The sequence below is a fragment of the Erithacus rubecula genome (genome assembly GCF_903797595.1).
Source record: "Erithacus rubecula genome assembly, chromosome: 1".
Classification (NCBI taxonomy): domain Eukaryota; kingdom Metazoa; phylum Chordata; class Aves; order Passeriformes; family Muscicapidae; genus Erithacus; species Erithacus rubecula.
The window spans coordinates 42,523,392-42,541,909 of record NC_136658.1 but is presented as its reverse complement, the minus strand read 5'-3'; the positions used below and the strand labels follow the sequence as shown (position 1 = coordinate 42,541,909).

Below are 18,518 nucleotides of genomic sequence, written 5' to 3'. Positions count from 1 at the left end.
TAGGGTGCTTCATATTCATGTCTCTGTAATTCAAATTACTTTACTGAAAAAGCACCACAGACTTGTCTGACAAGCTGAGGAGTGAGACCTGTATTTAACAAAACATCACCAAATTTTTGTTACTGTTTAAATGTGCACTCTCCTTCCCTACTTTTGTGTCTCACTCTTAAACAGTGAGAAAGGACAACTTTCCTGGTCTCCACTCTTATTGCAAGGATTTTTGTGTTGCTATTAATTTTTGTTGATTAGGAGTTTGGATACTGGCTAAGCCAGTATGAAATACGTTTTGTAAACCTAAATTTTTTTTTTTTAATACAGGATTGTGGATTCACTCAAATTTTAATAAGTTTTCTTTGATTGCAAATTGTGAAGCAGGAACTTCTTGAATGCTTTATTTCTGTCAATTGATATGCAATTATACATGCAGTCATGCATTCAGTCTACTGAAAGACTGTTCTGAAGTATGAGGATTTTTCTTATAAAAACAATTAAACCCCAGAGGAGCTAGTTTTGGAATAAATTGCTTATTTTCTTATGACGTAATGAGACTAAGCTTTTAATCCATGCAATACGTCCATTAACTCTTGTGTGTGTGTGTAAAACTTAAGCATTTCCCTGCTTTTCTCCTGTATGAATTGATCTATTTTCAGAGTATATACTTGAGAACTCTGAGAGCTGAGGCATTAGTAAGATGAAAATCAAAGGCAATTTAGCCTCAGAATAAAGGAATTTTTAAAAAATATAGCAACAAAAAACTTCTAGCAACTGCTAGAAACCTGATGTGCTCTGTTAATGCAATTTTGTGAAGTGTTTAATGATTTTTTTTTTCCCCTCTTTTAGGGCAAACTTAGTTATTCAGTGTGAAAACTGGTGGAATTTAGCTAAACAATTTGCAAGACGAAGCCCTCCTCTTCACTATTTGTCTAGTTCTGTGCAGAGAACACTAATGAAAGCTTTAGTTCTAGGAGGTTTTGCTCATATGGATACAGAAACAAAGCAACAATACTGGACAGAGGTAAGTTATTTTGATAATTCTATTACCTCCATATAAGCAAGCAGTACAACAGGTTATTTTAGGGAATTTTATATGGACACAAAATCAATTTTTATAGCATATTTTGATATTTAGTACTAATGATCTTTTGAAATTATTCCCTCTTCAATTGTTATTTGTAGCTGTTGTATCTAAATTGTATCTAAAATATCTAAATCTAAAGAAAAAACACTAATAATTAATTGGGGGATTTGTGAAGCAGACAGTAGAGCAATATGTTTGAAAGTGACTATTATAGAAGATTAAAAATTTCACTTGCACTGGGACATTTCTTCCTTTCATTTGAATTTTAAGGTTTATGAATTACTCTGTTACCATTTAATGATAATGATAGTAAGTAAAAAGCTAATGTGGAACATAATGAAGAGCTTTGACCAGCTCTTTGTGCCCTGGTTCCATTAAAGCTCAGATATTTAATACCAGAAAGGTTGATGCTAGAAAGTAGCTGAAATGGCATCTGGAACACCATGTGATTTTGTAAAGCATTGACCTTCTGAGAAAAAAATGCTTTTATTGGCAGAGGTACAGAATGAGTGATTTAAGGTAAGGCTGTAATGCAGTGGAAGTAATTGGAATTTTTGTGGAAGTTTCTAAGTTGTTTCCAAATACAGATGATGACAGAAGTGATTTTGCTATTGAGGATCATAATGTGGCAAAGGTAACTGTTAGCATTAATGTTAATGGTTTCATTAATAAGCTGTAACAATTTTTTCCCCTAATGCTGACTTTGAAGGGAATCAAATGCTTTGAGCCAGAGACAGTCATTGTCATTTGTTTAAACAGTACAAAATTACCTAAAATATTTATGGAGATGCTCATTTTGAGACCTGCCTGCAGGCCATGGTGGACAATGAGAAGCACTACTCACTACCACTTCTGCTTGCATTAATGTGACAGATAGATAGTGACATAACTGAACCATTGGAAAACTGGAAGTGATTGATTCTTGTACTGCCATGCCAAAAGCATGAGTTTGCTAAATTATTTAAACCTCACATCTCATTTAATACTATGCTTATCTTAATGTGACTTTTCTGGAAAATTTCAAGGTTCTTCAGCCACTTCAGCAGCGATTCTTGAATGTGATAAACCAAGAAAACTTTCAGCAGATCTGTCAGGAGGAGGAAGTGAAGCAGGAAATCACTGCTACTTTAGAAGCACTCTGTGGCATTGCTGAAGCTACCCAGATTGATAACGTAGCAATTCTCTTCAATTTTCTAATGGACTTCCTTAATAATTGCATTGGATTAATGGAAGTATACAAAAACACACCAGAGACTGTTAATCTCATAATAGAAGTCTTTGTTGAAGTTGCACATAAACAAATTTGCTACCTTGGAGAGGTAAATACAACCAGAAAGGGAAGGAGGGGGCAGAATGTGTGTGTGCATGTGTATACAGTGCTATTTCTTGAACAAGATAAAATGTCATGATTTTTAAAGAGGGCAAGAAAGACTGTGTACATATCTGTTAAGGAATTCCTTTGTTTTAAAACATACACTTGCAAATATTGGAAGCAGCACATTGTTTTGGTTTTGTTTTGTTTTGTGTTTTTTTACCAATAAATTTAACCACAGTTCATCACAAGTCTAATTTTATGTATGGTGGCAGAAGAGGACAGATTATGTTGAGTCTCTTTTTATGATACCAAACTTCTCTGAAGTCTAGTCTAGGAGAATTGCAGCAGTGTTCTGTGGCAAATGCAAACCACAGAGACACTGCCTTAGTCCTAGGCATGTCATTAATAGATCCCAAGAAGTTACCAATTGAAATTTTGAGTTTCTGCCATGCACTTGTGTCTTTGCACTGTTGGCTTGTTCTGTTTTCACATCTGCAAGGTTTTCTGCCTATTCCAAACTGGGTATGTACAAATGGTGCATTGTGGCTCCAAACTTCTGTAAGTAAAGTGTGTCCCCAGGGGATTTGTTGGTCATGTAGTTTGTGAGATTAGTGAGATATGTCAGTCTGTCCCAAACCACTCTTGTCTGGATTTTGTTAAGACTGAGGAATCAAGCAAATTAATGTTTTGCTGTTTCAGTCAGTATCGCATCAATATATGGCTATAAGTGTTCTTATTTTCTAAGGTGACAGTTCCCTTGATGATTTTTTGTATAGTTGGTACAAAAGTGATCATACACTGAAATTAAAATCTTGAAGTATTGTCTACCAAGTAATGCCATCTTAAAACAAAGTGTTTCACTTTTAGCATATGAAAGTTTTCTTATTATGTAACATTGTTTTATAGGCCAAAGCCATGAACTTGTATGAGGCCTGCCTAACTCTGCTCCAGGTGTATTCCAAGAATAATCTAGGTCGACAACGGATAGATGTTACAGCAGAAGAAGACCAGTACCAGGATCTCCTTCTTATTATGGAGCTTCTCACTAATCTTCTGTCAAAAGAGTTCATAGATTTCAGTGATACAGGTATTAAGGAATTGGTAATTGATGAACCAGATGTTGTTTCCTAAACTGTAAGAACCATTTTGGGGTTTGTGTTGAGTCCATGTAAAGTAAGAGCTGAAGTTTAGGCTTAACTAGGTCAGGATATGGAAATTGTTATTTAAAGTAGCAAAGAAGGACTTCTCACTTCTCAAATTATTGCTGTCATAAAATAAATTATGGCTGTATGAAACAGTTTGAAATCTGAATGTTGCTAGTCTAAATATGTTGTACCAGCAGTTTTATAACAAAAAGCACATAGAGAAGTTGGAGTAGTAAAGCAGTGTAAGAGAGCAGATGGGTGGTCTTCTTAGTACAGGATTTAACTTTTGGGAAATGTTGAGTCATAAAATTCCATCATGTGAGAGTCTTCTGTATTTCTCTTTCACAGAACATATTTTATGGTTTGTGGGTGTAGTTAAGGGTTACTTCTTGTATCCTAACCTGTTACTTTCTTACATATATTTGCCACTTGAAATTGCAGTTGTCCTGAGTATGTTCTGGCAGTTAGCTGTGGTGCATTGCTTTTGAATAAGCCAAAACACATTTGCATGGTTCATATCTCACCATGTTCTATACACTTTGCACAGTTCATATCTCACCATGTTCTATACACTTTGCACAGATAACAACCTAGGCAGATTGTTTGATACCAAACATGTTTTGATATTCATTGCTTTTCTGAGGTATGTCTTGAAAGAGAGAGCCTTGTACTCCGAAATACAGTACATGGTTTTATTTTTACATCATGCATGACACAAGTACAGAACCACATTTAGACTTTTTCCATTGAATGGACAACCCAGTGCTTTTTAAAGTATTTGCTTTGAGGTTTGGATGTTGATCGAGTTGTGTGGAAAACATAATGAAAAAGAGGTAATGCGAATAAAACCTAGATGCAATGCCCAGAGCTCAGTTCTGTTGTGAGTTTTCTGGATACTGCTGCTGACTCAATGCAGGAATTGCAAATGTAAGGTCACTGCCATTTGATGGGAAATGTAGGCCTTAACCTCTAACTGGAGAAAACTTGGCAACATTCAAACTGCAGAACTTTCTCTGTTAGGTCTCCCATTTTTTTCACCTTTTGCTCATACAAGATATTAAAGCATATGTAAATATATTATATATATGTAGTATAAAAATAGAGTAATATTTTACTCACTATGTGTTTATGTGTGCAGGCATGAAGCAACTATCACTAGAAACAAATGCAGTGTTCTGTAATGGACGGGAGCCCTCAGTATCTGAAGTGTTCTGGTTTAGCATGCCATCTGGTACAAGTGATTATGAAATGCTCAGTCCTAATGAATATAAATATAGAGTGATGTGACAGCCTACACTCACTAAGTTTCTATTTTAATACAGTGCCTCATGGTTTTGTTTGGAGAGAGGGGACCAGTCTTATTTTTAAAAATGTCTGTATTATAAAGAAATGGGACTGTTCCTTCAAAATGTTTAATCTTCCTTTGATACAAATTATTTTTTTCTTTTTTGCAGATGAAGTATTTAGGGGACATGAGCCTGGGCAAGTTACAAATAGATCTGTATCAGCAGCAGATGTTGTCTTATATGGGGTTAATCTAGTTCTGCCTCTAATGTCACAAGATCTGCTGAAGGTAAATATATTTTTTACATGGAGCTGCTAGAATATGAAAGCTTTATAGTAATGAATTCCCAGAATTTGTTCCTGTATGCATTCTACCTGAATAAGCTGAATTTCCTAGACTTCATAAATGTAAATAACTGTTCCACAGTTCTAAATACTCTTTGGAAAGAAATACTGTAAGCTGAGAAAATGTATATCTGAAGGTTCTAGACAAAACTTTTCTTCTCAAAGCAAGTCTGTGCAGATCAACAGCTAAACCTGAAATGTGGCTCACAGAGTCCTTTTTCTGGTAGAGTCAGAAATGTGACAAGAAGCATAGATAGTGATATGAGTTATGAGATATGACTATTTATTTCCACAATACAGATGGCTGTCAATCATAGGCATCAGCAGCTTGTCAGAACAATATGAAACAACAGGATGGCAGCATTTGATTGTTGCCCTGTGTTCATGTTTTACTGCAAACCAGGGCAGCACTTCTGGAGGGTGTCTCAGCTGTCCCCTCTCCACCTGCCTTCTCATCCAGTATCACTTGCTGAGCACGAGGGCTGCATCCATTTTAGATCAAACCAAGGCAAGGGAAGTGCCCTGGGAGCCCCTCAGTTGTGCTCCAAATGCTCATGAGGTTTTACCCCATAGGACCAGATTTGCCTGTGTCTGAAATAAAACTCCTTTAATTTGTATGGAGCAGAAACCAGACTCCCACCAGCTACTGTTTGTCTTTAGTAATTTTCTTTTATTGTCCCACTTTTATTGTATTTATGTAAAGTTATAGCTATTCTAATGATTCAAGTTTCCTACTAAAATTATTTTCTTCAGTGCAAATAATCAGTCGTGTCTCTTTGTACAGTTGAAAATTATGCCAAGATAGTTATGTGATTGAATCTAAAAATACCATGTTTTTCTTTTGACAGTTTCCATCCCTGTGTAATCAATATTACAAATTAATCACTTTCATATGTGAGATATTCCCTGAGAAAATTCCACAACTTCCAGAGGACCTCTTTAAGAGCCTAATGTACTCACTGGAGCTAGGGATGTCATCGTATCCTTTATAGAGCTTGGGAATGTTTTAAAAAAAGAAAAAAATCTCTAAGTTCCTTTTGTAAGGACCTGTTAAAAATTTATTTTTTCTTCTTTTCTTTTTCTATCAATATCTGTATTTATAATGATATACTGGTAATAGACTCTTACTCTGCTCTCTGGGAATTGAGAGTTTCACTGCAGTGTCATTGAGATTCCAGCAGTAGCTGAATTGCCTCTTGTGGTGCTTGGGTGCAGCCTTTAAGTAGCTTAGCATGTAAGTTTTTTCTGGCAGTCATTCCTGCCTCCTCCATTACTTCATTTCAAAGTGTGTAACTTCATAAGCCTTCAGCTGGTATCTCAAAGCCATTCCTGAATTAGTCTCTCAGCTGGTAATACAAAACATTGCTGCTGTTCTACTGGGCTGGCTCCAGAGCATTTCCTGTCAGGGTGCCAATGGGCTCTCCCTCTCATAATGGGAGTACCATTTTCACTAATCTGTGGCACGTGTCAGAAACAGATGAGCTTGACCATAAGGGACTCTTTCTGAAAATGTTATGTCAGAGAGGGTTATGTTACCTTAGGGCATGTAGCTAATAAAAGGAGGTAATGAAGTTGAAATCTTTTTTTTCCCCTTTTGCTAGCATTTTTTAAAATTTGATTTTTAAAATTAGTAACATTGTAGTGAAAAGAAACCTTAAAACATACAAGCATTTCAGATATTTTCTAGTGTCACAGCTGGGTAGTTTGACCACAATTTAATTGAAATCCAACTACAGTTCTTTAACACCCATTATCAGAATGAGCTCAGAGGTTTGCCAGCTCTGTCTGGAGGCTGTTACACCGTTAGCAGAACAGTGTGCAAAAGCACAAGAAACAGATTCAACTCTTTTTCTAGCAACGAGGCACTTTCTTAAGGTAAGGTGTCTATGTTTCCTGTTACTTTGGTTGTTTGCATAAAGGCAGCATCCAAAGGCCAAACTGTGATCATACCCAGATTAATCAGGATAATACATATAGTAAGAAACAGCTTGTTACCTAATTAAAAAAAAGAAGAAAAAAAAAAAAAGGTGGCAGCTTAACAAGAAAGAGGGCATGAAGAACTGAAGATGTCAGATTAGAGTATAAAAGAAGATGGAGGTGCAGAGGGAACCAGTCCATTATTGCCAGTAAAAAAAAAAAAGATCTGAGCCTCTCAGAATGCAATTTTTATTTCCATGCTCTGCACTTGAGAGATTGACAGTTTTAGCAGTTGCTGGTGAAGCTGTGAACAGAAGGCTTCCAGAATTCTGTGAACTGGAGGGTGGGTAGAGTACTAAAGGAAAAGGCATGAAAAAGAGCATAGCTGGGAGCTAGAAAGGAAATGCTGTCCTTTATTCAATGTATCTAATTAATTACATGCTTTCTTGATTCAACATCACATTGACTTTTAGAGCCATCCATTTTAATGAATTTTGGAATGATCTGGTAGCATCCGGGTTCCTGCTAACTTGCAACAAAATAATTGTGGAATCTGTGGGCTTGTCTTCTGATTTTGTATGGGTTTCACCAAACTGATATTGGGATTTCTGAGGATTGCTCATTAAATGTTTTCATCAGAAAAGCCGAGAGAATGAGAAACTTGCATAATTTTGTCTTCATGTATCTTCTAAGTTTAATATAGTTTAATTTCTTATAATATTAGTCTTCACTAATCTGTTCCCCGTTTGATCTTCTGTGAGCTGTAGGAGTCTCCAAAATTTGAGGAAAAAGTTCTGTATTTTATTCTGGATGAGCAAAGGCTTTTTTCATTATTCCTTTGGCATATCTGCAGCTAATGGAGAAAAATACAAATGATGTCATGTTTCTCTGAAGAACAGTTTATATAAATCAGCAACAGGTTCCAGTGCTTTGAGATGTAGATTTATGCTGTTAAGCCAAGACTCAGCTTTTGAAAGAACTTGGCATTTAAGTTTCTGGTACCTAAATTCTAAAATTAAAAAAAGGAGGCAACAAAGCCAACAGCAACCTTGGATATTTGTAATGCATGTTCATTGTTATTAGAATTGAAGGTGGACTTCAGCAGCAAATGATGATAAAACAGAAAGTATACACTTAAACAATTACTTCTGTTTTGCAATTTCAGATGGTTTTTGATATGCTGGTACTTCAGAAGCACAATACAGAAATGACAACTGCAGCAGGTGAAGCATTCTACACGTTAGTGTGTTTGCATCAGGTATGGCATTCAGACACACCCTGAAAAGAAGTAATTTGTTAAAGGAGAGTGGTTATTTCTTGTGCACCTGATAAATCTTGGAATTATTTGGGTTGAGAGGGAGGCATCCTCAGGAGGTCTGCCTATTTCAGCTGTAGGTTTTTGCATTTGTCCTTGCTGAGTTTCACAACTCTCCTGTCAGCTCATTGCTCCAGCCAGAGTAAGTGCCTCTAAATGTCAGTCCTGCCCTTGAATGCACTGCCTGCACTCCCCAGTTTGGTCTCATCCCCAGACTTGAGAAGAGTGTATTTCCCCTCCTCCTCTGGGTCACTGACTAAAATATTTAACGAGATAAGGTCCAGATGAGACCTCTCAGTTCTACTTGGTGCTACAGTGCTTCCAGGTGGAACATGAGCCATTAGCCTCAATCCTTTATAGGCTGATGATACAGGTGTGTTTTTACACATATAGTAGTTCACCTATTTAGACAATAAAATCCTAGCTTGATTGCTAGTGTGCAGTACACAACTGCTAAAGACCTGCTTACCTTAGGCATCCACTGCACTTGTCTTAGGCATAGATGTAAGTCATTTTGTCAAATAAGACAAGTTGGTAAAGCATTATTTACCCTGGCTAAATCCACACTATATGTTCTCAGAGTCACAGAATATGCTGAGTTGGAAGGGACCCATGAGGATCATTGAGTCCAACTCCTAGCCCTGCTCAAGACCATCTTAAGAGTCACATCATGTGCCTGAATGCATTGTCCAAATATTTCTTGAACTCTGCCAGGCTTGATGCTGTGACCGCTTTCCTGAGGAGCCTGTTCCAGTGCTCAAACACCCCTCTGAGTGAAAAACCTTTTCTTAATACCCAACTTAAACTTCCCCTGACACATGCCCAGAAATAACTTCCAGGAGTACTTACTTCATTATTTTCTTAGTCATTCAAAGATGATAGAGAGCAGCCAGTAATGAGTGACATGAGCCAGCTTTCTGAACCCTTGGATAGATTCTGTCAGGCCTTATGAGCTTGCATGCATCAAGATTTCTCAAGAGATCCCTGGGTTGATCCTCTTTACTATGCATAGTTCATCTCCTCCTTGAATCTGGTTTCTAGTCACAAAGGTGTGGAAAAACCTGTCAGTGAAGACCAAGGCAAAAGAAAGCATTGATTACTTTAGCCTTACTCTTGTCAATCATTAAATCATCTATTCCATTCAGCAGTAGAACCTATATTCTCACTGTTCCTTCTTTTACTCTTAAAATACTGGTAGAAGCTGCTTTTGTCTTTGTCCTTTGCTAAATTCAGCTTTAGTTGAACTTCATTTTTCTGTCATTGTTCTTGTTCAGGTGATTTTTCTGCTTTTCTCCTTTCTAGCTGTTCCTACTTCTATTTCCTGCATGTGTTGCCCTTGTGCTGGAGTTCAGTCATTAAGTCCCTGCTTAGCTGAATCAGTGTCCTTACGGTTTTCCTCTGTATCTGGACAGACCATTCTTGTGCTTGGAAGAGATTGTTTTTGAAGACCTGTTTTTAAGAGCTCTCTTGAGCTCTTTTTGTCTTCAGAGCTGACTCCCACAGGATCCCACCCACCAGTCTTGAAGAAGGTGACATCTATACTCATGATGTCCAGGTTCTGTACTTGACTGCCCTCTTTCCTTGCTTTCCTGGGAATCCTTATCTCCACTATTTAATGATAACTGAAAGGCTGGCATGAATTACCACATCCCTGACCAGGTCTTACTAGCTATGAATAGGAGATGCAAAGTCACATCCCTTGGTAGCCCATCTGGTATGTGAGCAAATGTCAGGGAGATAATCTCTTGCAAGTCTGATCTGGAAACTTTCTTAAATTGCTTTAAGATGACTAAAAGCCCTGTTCTGGGGATTTGTAACAAGATCTCACCCCAAAAGATACGTCATCTTCACTGCTTCTCATCTGATCATGATCCATAAACACTCAACTAGATTGCTGCCCAGTCTTAGAAAACCATCTTTAATCTGAGCTGCCTTTTCACAGAAGTGTCAATCTTCTGTCATCTTCTGCCCTGAAGAGCTCTAACAAGCTTCCACCTGTCCCTTGGAACACTCCAGTCATGCCATCTGTCCCACCACATATCAGTGTCTGGAGTAATGTTGCAGCTCTGGACCTGCACATGGAGCTCTAGCTCCTTCTGTTTCCAAAGTTGAACACATTTCTACATAGACATTTCAGGCTGGCCTCCTTTCAGCCCTTTTCATCCTTTGAGGAACACTTTTAAACTCATCACATTTCTTTGTGTTCTTAATACTCTTGGTCTCTGTCTCTTTACTTATCTACAAGTTGTTACTACCATCCCTCAACATGCCCTTTCTTCTGGGCTGGCAAGCCTTTGGCAAAGATGATGCTAAGCTGCTTTGTCCTATGCATCCTCTCTCCTGTTAGCAGCCCTTATCCCTCAAAGAAGGACTCATGAACATGTAAGAAAAAAGGACCCTGTGATACCACCCACAGGTGGCAAATTCTTGTTGTTTCTATCCTCTCCCAAGCCCTCATGGGTAGAATGGAGGGAACTTCCATTCTGACTCCTGTGTCCATCTCTACTCCCAGAGCTCAGTCCCTTTGGACTTGCTTCAGGTGTGTGCCCCTTGCAATTCCTTCTAGTTTCTTTGTCTTTTGCTTCTGTCTAAATAAGCATGAGAGTAAGTAAGAAACTCTTAGAAAGAAATCTAATCTCTCTGTCCCAGGTAAGGAACCCTAGAAAATGGGGAACCTGTGGAAGGAGATGATTGGTGTGGAATATGGGACAGACATCAAGAAAAAACAGTCCAGTTTGTAGGAATAGGCCTATGCTAAGGAGGACCCAGACCTTAGCCTTAAAATTGTCATCTTACTCTGCACTGCAAAGCATTGTACCTTGCTTTGAAGACTTCTTTAGCCTTACTAAAATGCCCAGCCTGGATGAAGGATTTTAACTGGTTTAGAGGTAGGTGAAAGGCTGTGAGGACATGTGAAGAGGTACCAATGGTTTTCTGTCACAGCCTTTATTCTGCATCTTGTCCTGATGAGAGAAGTTGTATATACTATATCTTTCTTTGTTTGTTTAACAGGCTGAATATTCAGAGTTAGTTGAAACATTGCTATCAACTCAACAAGATCCAGTAATTTACCAGCGGTTAGCAGATGCCTTCAACAAGCTTACTGCAAGCAGCACTCCTCCTACACTGGACCGTAAGCAGAAGATGGCCTTCTTAAAGAGTTTAGAAGAATTTATGGCAAATGTTGGTGGACTTCTCTGTGTAAAATAAACAACAAAACTCTATGCCTAATTTAGACCCTTTCTGCAAAATGCACTGAGAAATGCTGAATGCCGACTAAATCTTGTACCTGTCTCTGGGTTCTTGGCAGCCATCTCAGATTCTAGAGAGCCTGGAAGTTTGAACATAACACCATGGAAAAGGAGAGGTCAACTTTGAATCAGCTTCTGCTATTATGTGTTAGCTCCAATCTGTCATACTTGGGTGTGGAAGAGAACAGAAAATCTGAATTGAGTTTCTTTCCATTTATGTGCAAACAGATATGGGCACAATGAAATAAATGCAGTGCCTTTCCCCCTGTACTGGTTTAAAATATGAGTGGTCATATAAACATACAGATTCTTTTCTACCCAAAATCATGTTAGAGTGTGATGCAGATACATATAAGGCTCTAAAGAGTTTAGCTGATTTTAAGCTTTATTTTTCCTCTCTTAAAGTTTGAGTTTGTGTTCCAGTGAGGAAGAAAAACCAAATGGTATTTTAACTTTTGTTTAGTTCTGTTTTTCTACATCAACCTGACATTGCAGGTTTAATGCAATGCAGGTTTTTACATTATGTTCTGCTGCCTAAAGTTCAGAGAAAAAAAAAGGTGTATATTTTTGTTCCCCTAAAATGAACTTTAGGAACTGTAGCCATTTCATTGCCTTAATTTAAAAGAAAAGAAAAGCTCATATACTTTAGGTAAGAAATTTAAGGCAAGATTTGACTCTTAAGAGTTGGTTTAGGATGTTGGCACTGAGCTGCTGTGTACCTGTTGCAGCCATTTATGTTGATGTGTTGTTTTGGAATGAGTGTCTAATGCAAGGTTCATGTGTAGTTTTACTTTCAGTATCTGTTTTGATTCTCACCTGGGTTGCACGCCAACTGCAATGTATTTCTACACTGAACTGTTTGCTTAAGCAATAACAACCCAAAAGGTGTGAATTACTGGCAAACTTTGTAAAGTTGGGGCATTAGCTAAAACAATTATGTTAGCACAGGGGCATCAAACCCTTTTACTCAAGCTTGGTTGTTTGACTCCAGTGGGGAAATGTAATTGGGAAGTCTGTGCTGTAGGAGATTTTTGTTTTTGCTGAATCTAGTCCCACTTCTGCAGAGCTCTCCCAGCTGCTCTGGCTTGGTTTTTTATATCAGCACTTTAGCTGTTATCATAGCAGAAGTGCTCTGAGTATATAGAACCAACAAGGGAGAGCAGCACGTGAATATGAAAGCAAGGCCTGATTTTTTCCTGTCATGAGCCACAGGAAACTGAAGCAAACACAAATGCTGCATGTCTAGTAAAATTATTTTTGTGGAAATACACAGAGGCAGAAGTGGGCCTTTCTGTTTAAGATCTCTGCTAGATGATGCTGTTAAATATTGCCCATGTGTTTTTACAATTTATATAAAAAGTCTGGTATACACCTTTATATGGCAACATAAAGCTTCGTGTTTGCAATTCTGTGCCATTCTTCAGCTATTCATCTCAAAATTAGTCACAATAGCCAGAATCTCACAACAGACACAAATCTCTGTACTGTACTATATGTGATCTAAAGCTTTTTTTCCTTTTTTTAAAGTTAAATCTGTGTCTCAAGCATGGATCCTCAAGGCCAAAAATGCCATCTCTTTATTATACTTTTCTAATTTATATGGAAACTGGGCAAGGGCAGATTTACACATTACAAAGTGACCATAAAATGTCTTAGATAATAGTGTACCTTCCCAGATAGTATTTTATTTCTAAGATAACTTGCATAGTATTCTAGAACAGGGGTATTGCTCTCAATTTTTTTGAAACTCTAGTGCTTTTCTTTAAAGGATTTCTTGACTGTGCATTTGCACAAAATACAATCATCCTGGCAGATCATTCTATTTCAAATTGTTGTGATGGCTGAGTTTTTATTTTTAAATTGGGGTTTGCTGTTTTTGAAACTGGTTTTGGAGTTTTTCTGAGCTTGTACATCGGATGGGGAGAAGTTCTGAAACCTCATTTTTTTTCACGTGAAGGGCCATAAAGCCTGGGAACATTAGCAGCAGTAGGAGCTGCTGGTTTGTTATGATGTGCTCAGTGTCAGACTGAAGTCTTCAAAGAGATCATAGCAAATATTCCATGTTTTGGGTCTGGCTGAGTAATTCAGTCATTCTTTCTTTTATAACGAGCTCTGTCACTATTGTTTTATTAATCCTAAAGCTGGCTCACTATTTAAAAATATTTATTAACTTTAAAGTTTTGAAATCTTCTTGCATATTGTGATGAACAGGAGCACAAACAGTTTATATTCTGGGCGAAGTAATGTGCATACTCATTTTTCTTGTTAGGCCCATTGTGTTATAACAAGCAGAGACACACAGCATTTTTAAGTATCAAGATTTTAGCTAAAGTATGAACACCCACTTTTGAAGACTAGTTTTAAAGGTGGTTTAAAAATTTCCTTTGCCCTTCATTTAAAAATAATATTATATGTTAAAGGAAAACTGTGTAGTAAGATTTTGGGGTTTTTTGTAATTTCCTGCTTGATGGTACACTTTCCTGTTTTTCTTAATTTTCCTTTCATTCTCATATATTCAACAGGGATTTTTCCATGCCATTTTGTCTTTTTTTTAGAGCAATGCTAAGATGTCTCTGCTTAGTGACATCCATGAAAAGGTTGCAAAGGCTTATGGAAATAAGTCCTGTTCATTTATACTGCTGCTGGCTTGGTGACTGCTTCTTACCTGAGCTATTTGACTTCTGTATCCCTAAAAATAGAAAAAACAGAATCTTCGGTGATCTTCTGCACATCCAGTTGCTGTAAATTGGGGTGTGAAGGCACACTGAGGTCCACAGGAAGGACTCAGACTGTTTGTAGTGAACACTGAGAGCTGACTCCACATAAGTCTTCTGATAGTTTTATAGCATCATTGCAAAGTGAATAATGGTTCTAAAAATGCACCTGTTTTTTGAAGGAAGAAAAAAGGCAATTCAAACAGAGTTATAAATGCTGCATTATATAATTGTAACAAATATATATGTCTAGACTTTTCTTGCTGAAACAGATTATTGGACCAGTGTTTTCATTCTGAGACTAGCTTTTTTTCCATTTTGCTAGCTCCTTCCCCATTGTAATAGTTCTAATGCTGGCATAATAATTTTGTTTGACCTATTGGCCTTCAAGTTAAATCATAAAATTCAAGACCTTGTTGAAAGCACAGATACACAGGGACAGGGAGAAATGGACTGGATGCATGAAACTTCCACTTGCATGTGCATTTATGCCTTAATTAACTTCACTGAATTACTGCCAGAATCTGCTACTTTTTTGCCCAGAGGTTTGTGTTTCACTATTTAATGGTAAAGGGCTCACCTTTTTTCCTCAGGAATGAGAAACTTGTTTTCTCAGCATGTCCAAATCCTACTAGTTGAAAGAGGGGGTTTGAGTTGGAGTCATCACTTTTAGAGTGAGTAGAACTCACTAAAACTCACTAAAGCCCCAGTGTTTACCTGGGCAAATCCCTTTATATCTAAGCCATGTAGTTCTAGAAAATAAGCTTGCTCAGAGCAGTCAGTTGTCCATTAAAAGTCTAGTTCTTTAAAAGGGAAAGCAAGTTCTAATTTGTGATCTGTAAAACTATTTAAAAATACAAATTTGCAGCATTTTGTTTGTAAAACACTTCAAGTAATTTTGGGTTTGGTTAATTACAAAAGAAGGGGTGTTTTTTTAATGGAAGTAGCTTGATGAATATAAGCGCAGGAGTAGGAGCCAGGCTCCTCTAATTTTGTAGTGTGTTTCCACAGGATCCTCTGTGGCCATTGGCAAGTCACTAGAACTGTGTTGTTGTTAAAATAGCATTAACACCTACCTACCTCACAGGGGTGTTGTGAGGATTAGCTTATGCCTATAAAATGCATTGAGGATCTGAGATGCTATGTAAATATTATATACTTTAATTTTAGTTTTGTGAGGTGTAAGATTTACTGTAATGAAAACAGAAGATTTTCATAATTGTAAAGCCCAGTAGAGGCAGCAGCAGTGCAGTATTCCAAGGACTGATGTACTGCAGTACAGTAATGCTTGCTGGAAATTGTCATTTTTCAATTACAGCCAATTGAAATGGCAACCTCTTCTTAAATAAGGTGAGATTCCCCACCAGTGTGCCTCAGTTCTGATCTACAAAAGGAGAGGACAGATATAGATTATTCAGGCTTTGGTGCCTCTGCTTGTGAGAAGTGCTGCTTGTGGTGGTAGGGTTTTTTGTTTGCTTTACTTTTGGTTTTTTTACATTTTTCTGTAAGGAACAAACACCACACATTTCTCCCATGTCTGTTCTAGTCACTAAGTACAACCAAAGCCTAATTATAACAATTAAAATTTAAAGACCCAGCCCTGCTCCCCATAAATTTGCATTTGATTAGATTGTGCTCCGTTTCCAGTAAATTAATGTTTTCTAGCACTGATCATGAAGTAAATCATGAAGTGTGTTTTGCTCTAGAGCCTCAAACACTTGGCTATCTTCTAAAACTCTTTTTTCAGTATGAGATTTCTTGAGGCCCTAGAAACAGAAAAGTAAGATACCTCTGGCTTTCTCTTCTCTTCAGTGAATTAAAATTGATTCTGCTTTTTCATTTGTTCCCATTCCCTACCCTGCTTTTCCTATCCTTTTAAGCTGTTTGGAAGCAGATTTGGAAGGCCCTTCCAAACTCAAGAGGAAGATACTACTATCCATGTAATTTTCCAATCTGTTACAGCTTAATACTTGAAATTAATAAAAACCTCTCTAATAGCATTTGCCACACATTTCAACCTCCCATTAAACCGTTCTGGAGTTTTTAGAGGAGGAAAAAAAATAAACCTATGTTATTTGTTCTCTTTGTGCAAAATTAGAAACCTCCATGCAGTGAACATGCAGTTTTAAGGCAATAAATGCTAGTACTGCTGTTGGTCAAGTGTGTAAATATTTTAAATGTGTCATTCAATACTGTGTTGAGTTTATATATTAAAAACACAGGGATTGAAGTGCTAGTTGATTTTTAAGTATTGTTTTATCTGTACAGTTGAAGATATGAAGTTGCATAGAAGTATTTCACAGTTTATTGCAATAAGATTTGGGAAGTGGCTGTGTAATCAAGCCTTATCATGACTGAATTTTCAATTTTGACATGATCACTTTGTGTATTTTAAGATCTATAAGCAGGAAGAGGATAAAATTGTTTTCCACTAAAGACTTTTTTTTTTATTTTGTTTTGGCCACGTGTCATTTGTGTGTATTCTTAATATTTTTCTAAAATTTCACCTGCGTTAAATCCCTGAAAAAGTATTTCCATCCTTACAGTGGAAATATAAATAGCAACATTATAAACCTTAGGCTACACCTTTTGCTCTTTAGCTACACTGACTGCACAGTAATTAGGTTAAAAGTTGGTGGAGTAGCTTGAGTTTAAGTCAACACTTAAAGCATGAGTTTGTCCATGAACAGAAAAAAGTGTGATTAGGGGTGCAACAGCAGTATCTCACACTGGACTGCAGTTACCAGAAATGATTGTGAATAAATAATCAGATTAATCTTTTCCCCCATCTTCCAAAAGAAGTTTTAACAGTGACTTTTCAGGTCACTATTATTGATGGCATTTGTCTACTCAAAAGGAATACTAATTTCTGGGTCTTTATTTTGTGTGTGTGTGTTTAATCTAAACAGTTTTTATGATGGTATCTGGCACAGAAATGTTCTCCAAGCTCATAATCTGTTCCTACGTTCCTAAGGAACATCTAACAGGGTGTTACTCCATGGATATCAGGAAAGTTTAATTACAGGCAGCAGTTCCTAATGTGCTATAACACAATTACATTTAGATAAACTACAGCTATTTTCTATTGTTCCCCTCTTACTTCCATGCACTCACATATTTTAGAAAAGGAAAAAAAAGCTTCACAAATCCTGAAAGTAAAACTACGCAACAACTATGGCGGTGATAGCTTGCTATATATCTTGGCTGTGTGTATCACTAGAATTTTACTGGTTTCAAAAGTAAGATTATGCAGTTATATATTTATATTAGCATGGTTTAATTCAGTGAATATTTTGGGGAAGGACAGAAACATTTAAGGTAATTTTGAGGAAATTCCCGAAAGCAATTGGTAAGACTAACAGCAGCATATCCAAGAGCCTTTCATGTAGAAAATGGAACTATTCTGATTTACCTTAAATATGAGTTCTGGAATAAACTTGAACGATTTGGGTACAGAGCCTTTATTCACATTTGTTTGTCTAAGTATACACAAACCCCATCAATTTTGCCTTTTTTGAAACTTACATTGGCTTCAGTTGTGAGTGGTGGAATTGGTGGTGGATTTTTTGCTTTGGTGATTTGCCATGTCTTACAAGCAGAAAAGTAGGAAAGTGCAACCTTCCAAGTGTTACTTGTCTGCACAGCCAACCACGGAGCAGATTGTACACAAACTGGAAGAGGGAAGGAAGAGGAGAAGAAAGTGATAGCTTTGCAGTCTTATCCAGAAAAACAGATCAATCTACAAGATACAAGTGTTATTCTGTAACTTTTAACCTATGACATCTTGAAAGGGATTAGTAAAAGCCTGCCATTTTACCAAAAAGTTTGTTGGGGGAAAGAGACAGTACTGTTTTGGAATTCTTAAATGAAGTGTGATACTATCAGTGTAAATTTTTTAATTAAATAATAAATTCCTCGTTATTTTGGAAAACATTCCAGACAAATCGATATATCCAAAGAGAACAAAGAAACTACCCACTGTGACAAATGCATAATTCATTACTAGTTTTTCTGCTGTCTATATTTGAATCTCGTGGAGCAGCTGTTTTCACTTTAACATCTATTAGATGGTATCAGATTTGATTTTCCTGACACACTGTTGCCTTTACAAGTTAGAGTAATGTGAAGCTGTGGGTGTGATGTGCTTCCCTTTT

General features: G+C 37.1%; 1 protein-coding gene across 1 annotated transcript in view; it reads left to right on the top strand.

Moving 5' to 3' along the window:
- XPO4 (exportin 4) overlaps window positions 1-18,297 on the top strand; it is a 79,122-nt gene extending 60,825 nt beyond the window's left edge. The window contains exons 16-23 of the mRNA XM_079307895.1: window positions 841-1,015; window positions 2,104-2,397; window positions 3,300-3,480; window positions 4,993-5,111; window positions 6,016-6,146; window positions 6,925-7,042; window positions 8,250-8,342; window positions 11,412-18,297. Of these exons, the coding sequence (XP_079164021.1) occupies window positions 841-1,015; window positions 2,104-2,397; window positions 3,300-3,480; window positions 4,993-5,111; window positions 6,016-6,146; window positions 6,925-7,042; window positions 8,250-8,342; window positions 11,412-11,609 (1,309 nt within the window). The 3' untranslated portion in view covers window positions 11,610-18,297. The remainder of the gene's footprint in view (window positions 1-840; window positions 1,016-2,103; window positions 2,398-3,299; window positions 3,481-4,992; window positions 5,112-6,015; window positions 6,147-6,924; window positions 7,043-8,249; window positions 8,343-11,411) is intronic.
- Window positions 18,298-18,518: the final 221 nt, after the last annotated feature.